Below are 13149 nucleotides of genomic sequence, written 5' to 3' on the forward strand. Positions count from 1 at the left end.
ATTATAATTTAGCAAATATTAAATAAAATGTATATAAAAATCCATTAAATTCCTAAGAACAAATTAAATACAACATAGTTGTTCAATGAATAAAAACTTCTGTACTACACAAATACCCTTTTTCATCAATTAAATTTTAAGAGAGCTTTATTTTCTTCACATTTGGAATTCTAATTTTAAAATGCAAACAATCATGCTCAATTATATGCCAAATTTGATTATTATAACAATTATGTCTAGGTTATGACCAACCTATCTAACACTCATTACAAGCTATCCTATATAATAAAACCATAATATGCAAAGCAATCGAACAGAGGAATGACCAGTCGCTATGATGCACACTGACCACCAGGGGCAGACGCTCAATGCAGTTGCTGCTCCTGCATTGAGCGTCTGTCCCCCAAGAGGGAGGCAACTAGTGGCGGTGATTATGGGGCAGCCAGCCAGCCAGCGGGGCCAGCCAGCCAGTGAGGCCAGCCAGCTAGCGAGCGGCACCAGGCCACCAGCCAAGGAGGGTGCTAGCAGGGGCCCCCTGATCACCCCGCCTGCCGGTCACCCCACAGATCGGTCCTGATCGCCGGCTAGGCCTAGGGACCCTACCCTATATATTGGGAACAGTCTCTTAGATTTAAAAATTAAAACCTGACAAGGCTACCCTAACACTGAAAAAATAGGATGATGCAGCGATGATACATGCATGGACTCTGAATTGCGTATTTTGTGGTCAGCCCTGATTCTGACACTTATAACTGTGTGACAAAGCCAATTACTTAACTTCTCTCTGCTTCAGTTTTTCTACCCATAAGATGGGGGAAATGGTACTACTGCCTCAGAAGGATCATGTTATGTACTACTTTTTATAATCAGGGCAAAAAAAAATGTAGCTGCCCATACAACAGCAAGATGCCTTTCACCTGTATGAAAAGTATGATCACTGCTGCACGCAGCGTCCCGGATTGCGAGAGGGATGTCCGACTCCCTGAGGGTGCAGGCTGGGCTGAAGGACCCCACCCCCCATGCACGAATTTAAATTAAAAAACCTTTCCACTTACTCTTGGTTTTTCCTTTAAGAACACAACTGAATAAAAAAAGGAAGAGTGAATTATTTTTCATAACTTGGTCATAGGGTTTTAAAAGACTTAAGTTTTTCAACATACTCAATTATTTTTAAAGGCATAGTGCAAAACAGGTTTTACAAGGTTTGTCTATGAGAAAAGAAAGCTATTAACTTTCAATTCACTCAATGGTAGAAGTACATCCAATAACAGGCCTGGGAAACAGGACAAGAGTCTAGCTCTGAATGAAAATGCTAATTATAATTGAATCTTTTGACCTTATCTGAACATTCCACTGCTTTCCTGACTCTGCTTCTCTGAATATAATAATCTTTATGACCATCTCCTTCATATGTCAATAGATTTTTTACTCTTTAAATTCTACCATAATGGCTACCTCCTTCACCACAAAATTCCGATTCCCCACACAAAATGCAGTATTCCTACCACTAATCTTCCACACTACTCTTTTCACCTCTCCTAGAGCAGATATTGCTATGCCATCCTCATCTCTGGGGAGTAAACTATAAGCTATTCAAAGCAAGGATGGTGACTTATACAGCTTGGTATTTCTGGGACACCAATCAAAGTGGCTTCCCTACGTAGCATCTTATCTAATAAAGAGTGAATATGCTAATTGACCCTCATGCCATTGCAAAGATGGCGGCGCCTACAGCCAATAAGGAGGGAATATGCTAATTGACTGCCCGCCCTCAAAGATGGCAGCGCCCACAACCACAAGATGGTGGCACCCAGTCCCCTTAGCCCCGCCGGGGCGGCAGGCGCACAGCAAGGCCAGGCCCACCCCACACGCCTGCCTCCAGAGTCCCCCAGTCCTCTCAGCCCCCCAGCTACCCAGAGGCACAGGCAAGCCTCGGATGGCAGCTCCTAGCCGCCCAGGGCCACCCGAGGCTCAGGTAACCAGGGCCAGCTGAGGCTTGTGCTGCCAGCAGTGGCAGCAGCAGAGGTGTGATGGGGCATCGCCTTCCCCTGATCGCCAGGTCGCCTCCTGCCCCTGAGGGCTCCCAGACTGTGAGAGGGGGCAGGCTGGGCTGAGGGCCCCATTCCAGTGCATGAATCTTCATGCACCGGGCCTCTAGTATTTAATAAATAATTACATTAAATTTGCCTATACAGATCCTTAACATCATATAGAAGAGACTGTTGACCTAACAGGGTATCAAGCATTAAATATGCATTTTTAATGACGACCTATGGGAGTAATAACATTGACTAAATTTTCAGTGATTCATCCAAAGGGCAAAATCTTCAGCAATAAAATATCACTAATTCTTCAATGTTTGGACAAAAGTTAAGAAGCAATGGTTTCAAAATGGATGACTGAAATATACCTTGCAGCCTGGCCAAATTTTATTTTTTAAAATGATCAAGTACTATTAGTCTTCTTAGGACTAGAATGTATAATAGCAGAGGGGGATTAAAACTGACATTGGGCTATATACTCATAAGGAAAAACTAGTATAAACTTATTAATGAAAAATGAACTTTTTACATAGCAGGGGAATAGCAAACCATTTATTACTGCACACATCCAGTTTTACCTGCTTCATTTCTAATCCCTGAAACTAGCAGATCAAATTTGCCAAACAAAAAAAGTTCACTTTAACAAAAGTTGGTTTCTTATTTTTCCTCTATATTCTCCACATCTCACCTTCTTTCCCATGCCCATTGCAGGGGGGTGGGGGTGGGAAGGAGAATGCGGGGGAGGGGAAATGGAAAAGGAAATATTTCTTTAATATGCCCCCAATTTCCAAAAATCCATTTCTTCATCCAAATTTGCCTTCCTATCTTTTAACAGATTATAATATCATTTAAAAATCAGGAAATACATAGAATTTGGTAACAATACCCCTACCAACACTTGGAGTTTATAAATAAATCTGGCCAAAAAAGAGTGTAACATTTCCCCCAAGCAATCTAGTTATTTTTATTTTGCAAATCATATGAATAAAATAGTTAATATACCTAAAGAAAAGCAGCCAGTAAGTGTTAGAAATATCTATCAGCTGTATTACAGGTTTTCTCCAAAATGACTAACATTTCAAGTTCAGAAATATGACTAGCTATAGTGATAACCTAAAAATGCTAATCCCACTGGTCTCTAAACATGAACGGTATGGCACAGTGGGATCAAAGATTCATCAACCTACAGTCTAACCTTCAATAAGCATAGACATAAAGGGTCACTTGTATTATACTACAAAACATATGCTCAAGATATCAAAAGCTGTTTCCTTATAAGTAATAACTTATCATCTACAGCCTAAACTATAGCACTGAAATTCCAGTTTCTCTATTTTCTGTCCTGTTAAGTAAGATGCATTACTATTGAAGCGAGGACCCACAGCCTCATTTGAGGCAATAGCATCATTATTTTCCGCAACTCTACCGGCCAACAATGCCCACTGGTGGAGTACAACAGGAACTGAATAAGACCTTAGATGAGTCAAAAACCATCCACCCATTATTACAGAAATGGCTTAAAGTAAGCTCCATCATGAAGCTGGGAAACCTGCTAGTATTCTGTTTGTTTTAAACTTACTTTCCCACCAATCAGTGGTAGAACATGCATCTTTCCGGTCAAGCTGTCTTTCACAGATGATACTATTAGGCAGGTCCCACACAGGATGACTTGGCGTCTGGTCCATCGGTTCACTGGCAATTGCATTTTGCCTTTCCGGACATTATACATTCCTGAGAGCTGAATCCGTTCAGAGCTACAGGTGCTGTGAGGTTTTCCTGGAACAAGTGCAAACAAACAGTTTAGTCTTAAAAGAAATAAGCCTTCTTCTACTCATAAATTACTTGGACAACAGAGAATAATTATAGTGGGGGGAGGGAATCTAATTTGTAAGTGTGAGAATCTGAAACCTGAAGTTAGGCAATTATGGTAAGAACTACCACATCTCCTCAACATGTACATTTCAATATTAGGTGAAGAAGAGCTCTTTCCTTAAAAGCCTAGGGAAACACTCCTCTGTTGTAACTCAAGTTTTATTTTCTTCTATATCCTTCACAGTTTAATTTTACATTAAAAAAAGAGGTGATTTCAGATTTTTATGAATGGCTTGAGTTAAAATATTACAGGCTGAAGATAGAAAAATAACATTCAAGATCTAGCACTTAATGAACTGATCAGCTTTAGTGAAATTAACTTTTGATATTCTTCCTTCTACAGTTACTCAATGTATACAGTGTGGGGCAAAAGTAGGTTTACAGTTGTTCCTGTGGAAAATAATAAATAGTAATCTATAATATAATATGAGCATAATATGCTAATTAGACTGGACGACCTTCAGGACGAAGCCAGGGCTGCAAGGGAAGAAGCCTGGGTCCCGGGTGCCTGCTGGCGGCCAGAGGGAAGCCCAGGTCCCAGGTGCCAGAGGGAAGCCAGTGCCAGCAGCCGGGGGAAGGAAGGCCTACTCTTGCACGAATTTCATGCATCGGGCCTCTAGTGAATATATAATGTCTAAGAGTACTGAAGCGCATGCTAAGAAATGAACAAGGGACACGTGTCCACAAACAGGACCCAAGCCAGAAATGTTATATTTATTTGGAGGTTTGCCTAGTTGCCAAGGGCTAGCAGAAGACACAAATTCAGGAGAAATTATATTCTTATGAATATTAAAATTAACATAAACACCAAGCATTTTTTATAGATGTCTAATAGCTACTGGAGAAGGAAGCAGGAAGAGCAGCAGCATCAAAAATAGTTATTGAGATGGTCCAAAGAGTAAACCCTCCCTACACATACCTCTGGGCAGAAATGTTATTAGCAAATAAAACCAGATCTGAATTTCGCTTTCTCTTTCTCCCAGTATATCAGAATGTCTTATAAAATGAGTACTGCCCACTATATAATTTTGCTGGAGCTGGGCCAGAGTGAAGTGTAACAGTGGTCCACTTACTTGAACCTGGCGCCCAGCAACAACCACACAACTAGCACTCTGGTGGACCTGAGAGCTCCTCAGAGTTGTTAGTCCACCAAATGCTAATGCTCCTACAAAGCAGCAGGAAGCCCAGGAGACTTCAAAATAGGTGTTAATTGCCAAAGGCTGCCAGCGAAGGATCAGACCACAGCCACTCACTTGTCCCACTTACACCCAGCGAGGAAGATGCCCAGGTTCCTATCTAAGGATTCCTTCCTACATGACAGATGCTCTTCCTGTGGGGAAGAAGGGGAGAGAAGAGATTCGGAGGAAAAGTGAAAGGTAAGTGCAAGACTCAAAACAATGGACAATTGGCAACTGGATTTCCAAATTCCAATTTCCATGATTAACATTCTCTAATAAGGGATCTGATCTAAATTACACACACACACACACACACACACACACACACACACACACACACACACACTCGTAAAAAAGCCAGGCATTTTATTCAGCCATATCAGAGAGCAGCTTGTTAAACTGTCACATTGTGAGTAATTAGAGACTAAAGCAAAAGACAAAAGAAATGCATAAGGAACAGCCCTTCAATTCTCCAACTCAGCAAAAATCCTAGAGAAAGCCCCAGAACAAAACCCCAGATAGAGTGAACTGAGGCTGGAAGGGATATAAGAGAAAAGTAGAGAAACACCAACAGAGACAGGCTTTTTATTCCCCACTTAGAAAAATTCCCAAGGGGCCTGAATAGTCCTGGAGCCTAACGGTAAGATCAGTTTGTCCTTAGAAAGCCCTAAACATCCCAGTCTGAATCCAATCACTCTGGTTTGTTCTGACTGAATTTCAATATCCTTGTTGTCTGCTGACACCCTGGGTGTTCCAGATAGACACACTCTCTGAACTCTGAGGCTTGGTGTGTAGCAACTGGGCTCTGGGGAACATGGAAATGAATGAGCAATATTTATCTGGGCAGTCACCCAGGTGCACCCTTCTTGGGGTCAGACTTCCTTACTCTATGACATAGGAATTACTTAAGCTTTCCCTACCAATTCTCAAACTTCTCAATTCAAAATAATTCCAATTGTCCTGTGCTCTAATAAATTGGACAACACCAAAGTGACCAATGCCTGTAATGTGAAGTTGGATCAGTTGTTGTAACTTGTGTTTTAGAAATGGTAACTCTAATTCCCTGCAGATTTAAGGCATTTCTTACATGATCCAGGAGGAAAGACAGACAACAAAGGCAAGTATTTCAAGCTGAGATAGAGACCTGACCACAACAGAAGGTGATTTAAAACATATACTTTCTCTTTCTTATTCAGTTGGCACATGGTGATTTGATTAGACTGGACATAGATACCCATAAAACCATTGCCAATAGTTTCCTTGTGCCCATTGTAACCTCTCCCTCCCCCTCCATCCCCACCGAGTGCCTCCCATGCTCAGGCAACCACACTGATCTGCTTTCTGCTACTTTTTGTCCACATTGTTCAGTGTACCAGGAGTTCCCTCTTTTTATTTCTTTTTTTTTTTTTTTTTTTTTTTTGCTGAATTGCATTCCATTGTATGAATATATGAGTTTGTTTAACTATTCAGCTGCTGATGGAAATTTAGGGTGTTTCCTCTTTTTTTGGCCCATTTTAACAGAACACTGGTGTACAAGTTCTTGTGTGGGCATGTGCTTTTATTTCTCTTGGGTAAACAAGAAGGATGGGGATGGCTGGGTTGTACCATTTTACATCCCCATCACTGGGGCAGGAGAGTTCCAGTTGCTCTGACTCCTTGTCAACACTTATAGAGCATACGTGGTAGTATCTCATTATAGATTTAACTTGCCTTCCCCTAACCACTAATGATGCTGATCATCTTCTCAAAAGCTTATCTGAGACCTATATGCCTTCTTTGCTGGTGACTAATTCAAATCTTTGTCCAGTTTTAATAGGACTGAGTCCCTCATATATTCTGAATGTAAGTCCTTTGTCAGATATATGACTTGCAAATATTTCCCCCAGTCTGGCTTGCTTTTTCATTTTTTTAACAGTACTTTGAGAAAGCAAAATTTCAATTTAATGAAGTCTATTGATGTATCTTTTATAATTAATGCTTTTTGTGTTGTATTTAAGAACTCTGAAAAACTCAAGGTCACTAAGATTTTCTCCTGTGTTTTCTTCTAGAATTTTATAGTTTTAATTCTTATATTTAGGTCTATGATTAATTTTAAGCTATTTTTATACATAGCAAGCAATAAGTATAGTAGTAGGCTCCATTGTCTTTTGTTTGTTTGTTTTTTGACAAGAGGCTATCTAAATTATTCTGGGGCCATTTGTTGAAAAAAATCATGATTCCTATTGAAGTGCTTCAGCACCTGTATCAAAACTGTACTGACCATAGTTGGCTGGGTCAAGTTCTTGATTATTTCTGTTCCACTCATCTATTTGTCTATCTTCACCTAATATTACATTAACTTGATTACTGAATCTTTATAGTCTTGAAATCAGGTGGCATGAGTCCTCCTCTGTGAAGAACGGCTGTTTTACTTCTTTCATTGCAATCTGTGTGCCTTTTATTTCTTTTTCTTGCTTCACTGCACTAGCTAGAACATTCCTTCCATACAATATTGAACAAAAGTAGTGAAAGCAGACATCCTTTCCTTTTTCTAATTGTATTGGGGTAGCATTCAGTTTTTCACCACTAAAAATACTACTGCTTGTATGTTTTCCATAGGTGCCTTTTATCAAACCGAGGAAGTCCCTTCTATTCCTAATTTGATAAATTATTTTCTTTCTTAATCAGAAAGGGTCATTGAAATTATTCAAGTGCTACTTCTGCCATCTATTGAAATGATAGTGATCAACTTAATTGCCTCTTAAATGTTGAACTAGTCTTGCATTTCTGGGATAAAATGCACTTAGCCATGACATACTATCATTTTTACATATGTTGGATTCAATTTCCTAAAACTTTTAAAATTATTACATTTATGTTCATGAGAGATTTCAGATTATACTTTTTTCATATATTTTTCTGGCTTTGGTGTCAGACTTAAGTATTCTTTTCTCTTTACTTTTCTGAAAGAGTTTGAATAAAATTAATATTATTTCTTCCTTAAACATAAAGATACATTAGTAAAGCCCTTTGGACCTGGAGTCTTGTTATTGTGTGTGTGTGTGTGTGTGTGTGTGTGTATGAGAGAGAGAGAGAGAGAGAGAGAGAGAGAGAGAGAGAGAGAGAGAGAGATACTAATTTTACTAATTTTGGGATTAATTTATGTGTATTTTTTCTAGTTTCTTAAGGTGTAAACTGAAGTCACCAATTTGAGGCTTTCCTTTTTTGCTAATATAGGTATTTAAGGGCTATATAAACTTCCTTCTAAGTACTGCTTTAGCTGTATATTCCACAAATTCTGATAAATTGTGGTTTCAGGTTCACTAACCCTTTGTTTTGCAGTGTGGAATATACTATTAATTCCACCCAGTGTACTTTTCATCTCCAGAAGTTCAATTGGGGTCTATGTGTGTCACACACATACACTTACATACACACAACAAAACATAATTATAATAGTTATTTACATGTACTTTGTCAACTAATTCCATCATTGGTGTCATTTCTGTGTCAGTTTCATTTCATTGAGTTTTGTCCTCATTATAGGTCCTATTTTCCTGCTTCTTTGCACACCTGGTAACTTTTGTTGGATGCCTTTTATCTCCTTGAGAGCTGGCTATTTTTTATTTCTATAAATATTATGGAGTTTTGTTCTAGAACACAGTTAAGTTAATTGGAAATAATTCAATTCTTATAAGGTTTGCTTTCTAAGACTGGTCATATAAGACCAGAGCAACCTTCAGTCTAGAGCTAACAGTCATATTAGCAAGTCCCCGGACACCCTGTAAATCAGCGGTCGCCAACAGGTAGTCCGTGGACCACTGGTGATCCGTGAGGTCCGAAAGGTTGGTGACCGCTGGTTTAAGGAAACCTCTGGAGCAGTGGTCGCCAACCAGTGGTCCATGGACCACTGGTGATCCGTGAGGTCTGAAAAGTTGGTGACCGCTGCTGTAAATGGTAACACTTTCTTCTGCAGCTGGTGGGAACATGAACTATTCCAGGCCCTAAGCTTCAAGGTTTGTCCACTCTGCTCATTTTCAGTGGTTTTCTTCCCCCCAGCTTTGGGCAGTTGCCTCTCTCTCTCTCTCTCTCTCTCTCTGATCATGACTCAGCTGGAGGCTTACTGAGGACCCCTGACCCACTCCAGGACCCTGTCTCTCTAAGCATGTCTTTCCTCCCCAGCACACTGGTCTGTAAACTCAAGCTGCTTAGCCTCCATGGACTCCAGGCTCTGTCTGTGTTATCCCATCTGTTAGTTGGTGCTGCCTGATGCCCCAAGTCCAAAAGCTATTTCACATGTTTCATCTGATTTTTAATAGTTTTGGGTGAGATAGTATATGCAGTCCCTGTTACTCCATCTTGGATGGAATGAGATGGTATTATTTTTAATTTAACTCAGTTTCTAAAGCCTACTATTCACTTATTTTTTTCTTTCAAAGTGCCGAGTACCAATACATTACTATATTCAAAAATTCAGAGAAGCTCCATAAGGCCAGTGGATTGGAAGAACTATTAGCCATTGTCCAGAAATGGCTCTAAACTACAGCATTAATATAGTTTGTCTTTTCCAATTATTGACTCTAGTGAGTATATAAGCAACTTCTAATCTGCTGCCTTACTTTACATTCAATCCTGAAATTAGCTCTCTACCCTTTTTCAAAGTAAAGACAGAACTTTGTGGTAAGTCTTTCTCTCTACTTAGAGGTCCTTCTTGACTTCCATATTACAATCTAAATAGTTAAAGCTTCTGAACAAGTCACTTCTGGTCAAGTGTCACCACTGTACCACCTTTCAAAAAAAATGTAAATAGAACAATAGTTCTGAGTTCATATATCTTTCTACCCTGCCACAAATAGGAGAACTTCATCCTGAACAGACATAACTAAGATAAATGGATTGGGCTACTCCGATGGAAAAATCCTGACTGACAATTCTAAATAAAATAGCCTTCTTTGTCCACTCAAGTGGGAGTAGGGCAGTTATTATAATAATTGCTTCTTCTGACACAGTGGTTCTAAAAGTGTGGTTCTAGGACCAGAGTCACCTGAAAACTTATTAGAAATGGAAATTCTCAGCCCCACCCAAGAACTACTGACTCTGTCTCTCTGGGGGTGCAGCCAGCAATCTGTACCATATACAAACAGGGGTCTGGATCAAAGAACAGAGAGTTCATTGTGAGGCTTAGACAAATTCCTCCATCTTTTAAAATAAGAGCCTGGATTTTATTCTTTTCTTTTTCCTTCTCTTTACCTTTCTTCTCTTCTGTGGCTTAAAGTCCTACACTTAACTATCATTCCACAAGATGAGAGAATTTTAACTTCTGAGGGGGGAAAAATAATATAGTAAAGAAAACCACTAATTTGGATATCACTAACTTAGAATTTTGACCAGAAGCTTTTTTATTTGGTTGTTTGGTTGTTGTTGTTGTTTTAAAAGATATTTTATTGATTTCTTACAGAGAGGAAGGGAGAGGGATAGAGAGTTAGAAACATCGATGAGAGAGGAACATCAATCAGCTGCCTCCTGCACACTTCACACTGGGGATGTGCCCGCAACCGAGGAACATGCCCTTGACCGGAATCGAACCTGCGACCCTTCAATCTGCAGGCTGATGCTCTATCCACTGAGCCAAACCAGTGAGGGCGACCAGAAGCTTTTAAAACTGAAGTCTACTTCTGTCTTATCTATCAGCAGAAATATTACTAAATAAATTAATAAACATGACTAGAAGTATTTATTTATGTAAGGGAAACTACAATGTGTTTCACTTTGATGAAACACCAATTAGTTCACATATGATGTACACAGAAGATGATTTCAGTATCATATGTCTATTGTGTTGGTTCACAAATATTGACTGAGGCAAGGGAAGCAAGAATAATGGAAACAGAATGGTAACTTTCAAAAACAAAGGAAATATCACACAATAAATGCACTGTCTCAGTGCCCTAAGCCAGCATTTCCACTCCTCTTTTATTGGGCATTTTTAATATTCCCTAAGGCAACTCAACTTCCAGCCACACTGCCTGCCTAGGCTGTCCAAGTGTTCTACCAAGGTGCCCTATTATTTTTTTTTAATATATTTTATTGATTTTTTACAGAGAGGAAGGAAGAAGGATAGATAGTCAGAAACATCGATGAGAGAGAAACATCGATCAGCTGCCTCTTGCACACCTCCTACTGGGGATGTGCCCGCAACCAAGTTACATGCCCTTGACCGGAATCGAACCCGGGACCTTTCAGTCCGCAGGCTGACGCTCTATCCACTGAGCCAAACCGGTTTTGGCTGCCCTATTATTTTTGTTAATACTCTGGTTATAAAGATGCATGGAGTTAGAATCCTGCCCTTTCCCAACTCCATTTTCTCATAAACCTTTTTCAGAATTTTCAGCAACATACATACAGTAGCAGAAACACCTGTTTTAACTAAAGGACCATTGAAAAAAAACAGAAATAAGTACTAATTTGGTTGCTGCCAATTTCATGTCTTTGCTAAATACATCCTAGTGTCTACTACTGCAGTAGTTTAAAAACAGGTCCACAAATTTCTTTACATTCTTCCCTTCAAAAGGTGGAGCCTAATGTGACTCCCTGGCATGTGGACTGTACTGAGTGACTTGCTTCTAATAAGCACAATGTGGCAGACTGGAAGGCTGCCTGGGACTTCTGAAGCCAGGTAGGAAAGGGCATATATATAGCTTCCTCTTTGCTCTCTAGGATCACTCCCTCTGGGGATGCCAGCTCCTATGTGATCAGGACATTCTGGGAACCCTAAGAAAAGGCCAACAAGGTGAGGAACTGAATCTGAAAACAGCCAGCAAGGAACTGAGTCCTCTTTTAGCAGCCACGAGAGCAAGCCATACTAGTATACGATGCAGATCCTCCAGCTCTTGCCAAGCCCAGAGAGCTTGGCTTCCAGGACTTCATGACAGTCTCCAGCCAGAACTACCCAGTTAAGCCTACTCCTGAATTCCTGACTTAGAGAAACTATAAGATAATAAATGTGTGGTGTTTTAAGCCACAAAGGTTTGATGCAATAACTAATATAACTTTACTATGTTAATTTCACTTAGTTCTACTTATCTGAACATATTAAAATAATATGTTCCTAAAATAATCTATGAAAGTATTTACAAGGCTTTGTATAAACTGGTGAAGGTCTACTGTAATACGAAAGTCAAAAATAATAATATGAACAGCACATTAAGCAATCATAATTTCCAAAACTTTAAAGAATGAAAATATTCATGATATGGCACCAAAAACTAAGAAAGCTTGATCACTACATAAACATTAATGAAAGAATTTACCAGGTCCCTAGAGCTGAAAATGGTCAGGAATGAGTGAAAATACTCAACTCTCACTTCACCTTACCAGCTTAGGCTGATAAAACTCTAAGCATGTTTCTTATTGCATATAAATCCTTAAATCCTTCTTGACTACCTCTAGTGACAGATTGAATTAAATGACTGCCGAGGGTCATTTGAAGAGCTGGCAGAAGGATTTAAACGGCCCCATAACAAGGTCTACAGACCTGAGCACTGAACTGGCACCTGGGAATCTTGTCTGGGAGCTGAAAGGCTGAAGGAGCTCAGCAAGGCGTGCTGGCAGGAGCTTTGAAACAGATTTCAGACTAGTCACTTTTAGCTAATGGAAATGACAGCCAGCTGCTAAATAGATTTGGGGAGGGTTAATTTATGCGTCAGATCAAAAAATATATAGTCAACTGCCCAGTAAATCTTGCTTCTTATTGACAGCTACTCAATTTGATCAGGTTTATTTATATCTCCCAAATTACTGTAGACTCTCAAATTACTGTATGTCTGAGAAATGTCATGCCCTGAAACTTTCTCTAATCTCTAAATTCTTGAATACATACCACTAGAGCTTATAATATTAATTAAAGCAGTACCTGGAAAATGTGAGCTACCCCTTCATTCTCTTACAGATTCTGTAAACACAGGCCAAAGTAATTTAAAAGGGGGAAAAAAATCAACCAAAGCAATATAGTATCGCTAACAGTTTTAGCAATAAAACTATTGCTAATGTAACTAATACAAACTACAGTAAAATTAGCC

General features: G+C 39.5%; 1 protein-coding gene across 1 annotated transcript in view; it reads right to left on the reverse strand.

Moving 5' to 3' along the window:
* Positions 1 to 13149, reverse strand: part of PHLPP1 (PH domain and leucine rich repeat protein phosphatase 1) — a 206556-nt gene that overhangs the window by 95156 nt on the left and 98251 nt on the right. Inside the window, exon 2 of the mRNA XM_080685114.1 lies at positions 3622 to 3818. Within this exon, the coding sequence (XP_080541240.1) occupies positions 3622 to 3818 (197 nt within the window). The remainder of the gene's footprint in view (positions 1 to 3621; positions 3819 to 13149) is intronic.

This window comes from Plecotus auritus (assembly GCF_963455305.1).
Source record: "Plecotus auritus genome assembly, chromosome: 8".
Taxonomy (NCBI): Eukaryota; Metazoa; Chordata; class Mammalia; order Chiroptera; family Vespertilionidae; genus Plecotus; species Plecotus auritus.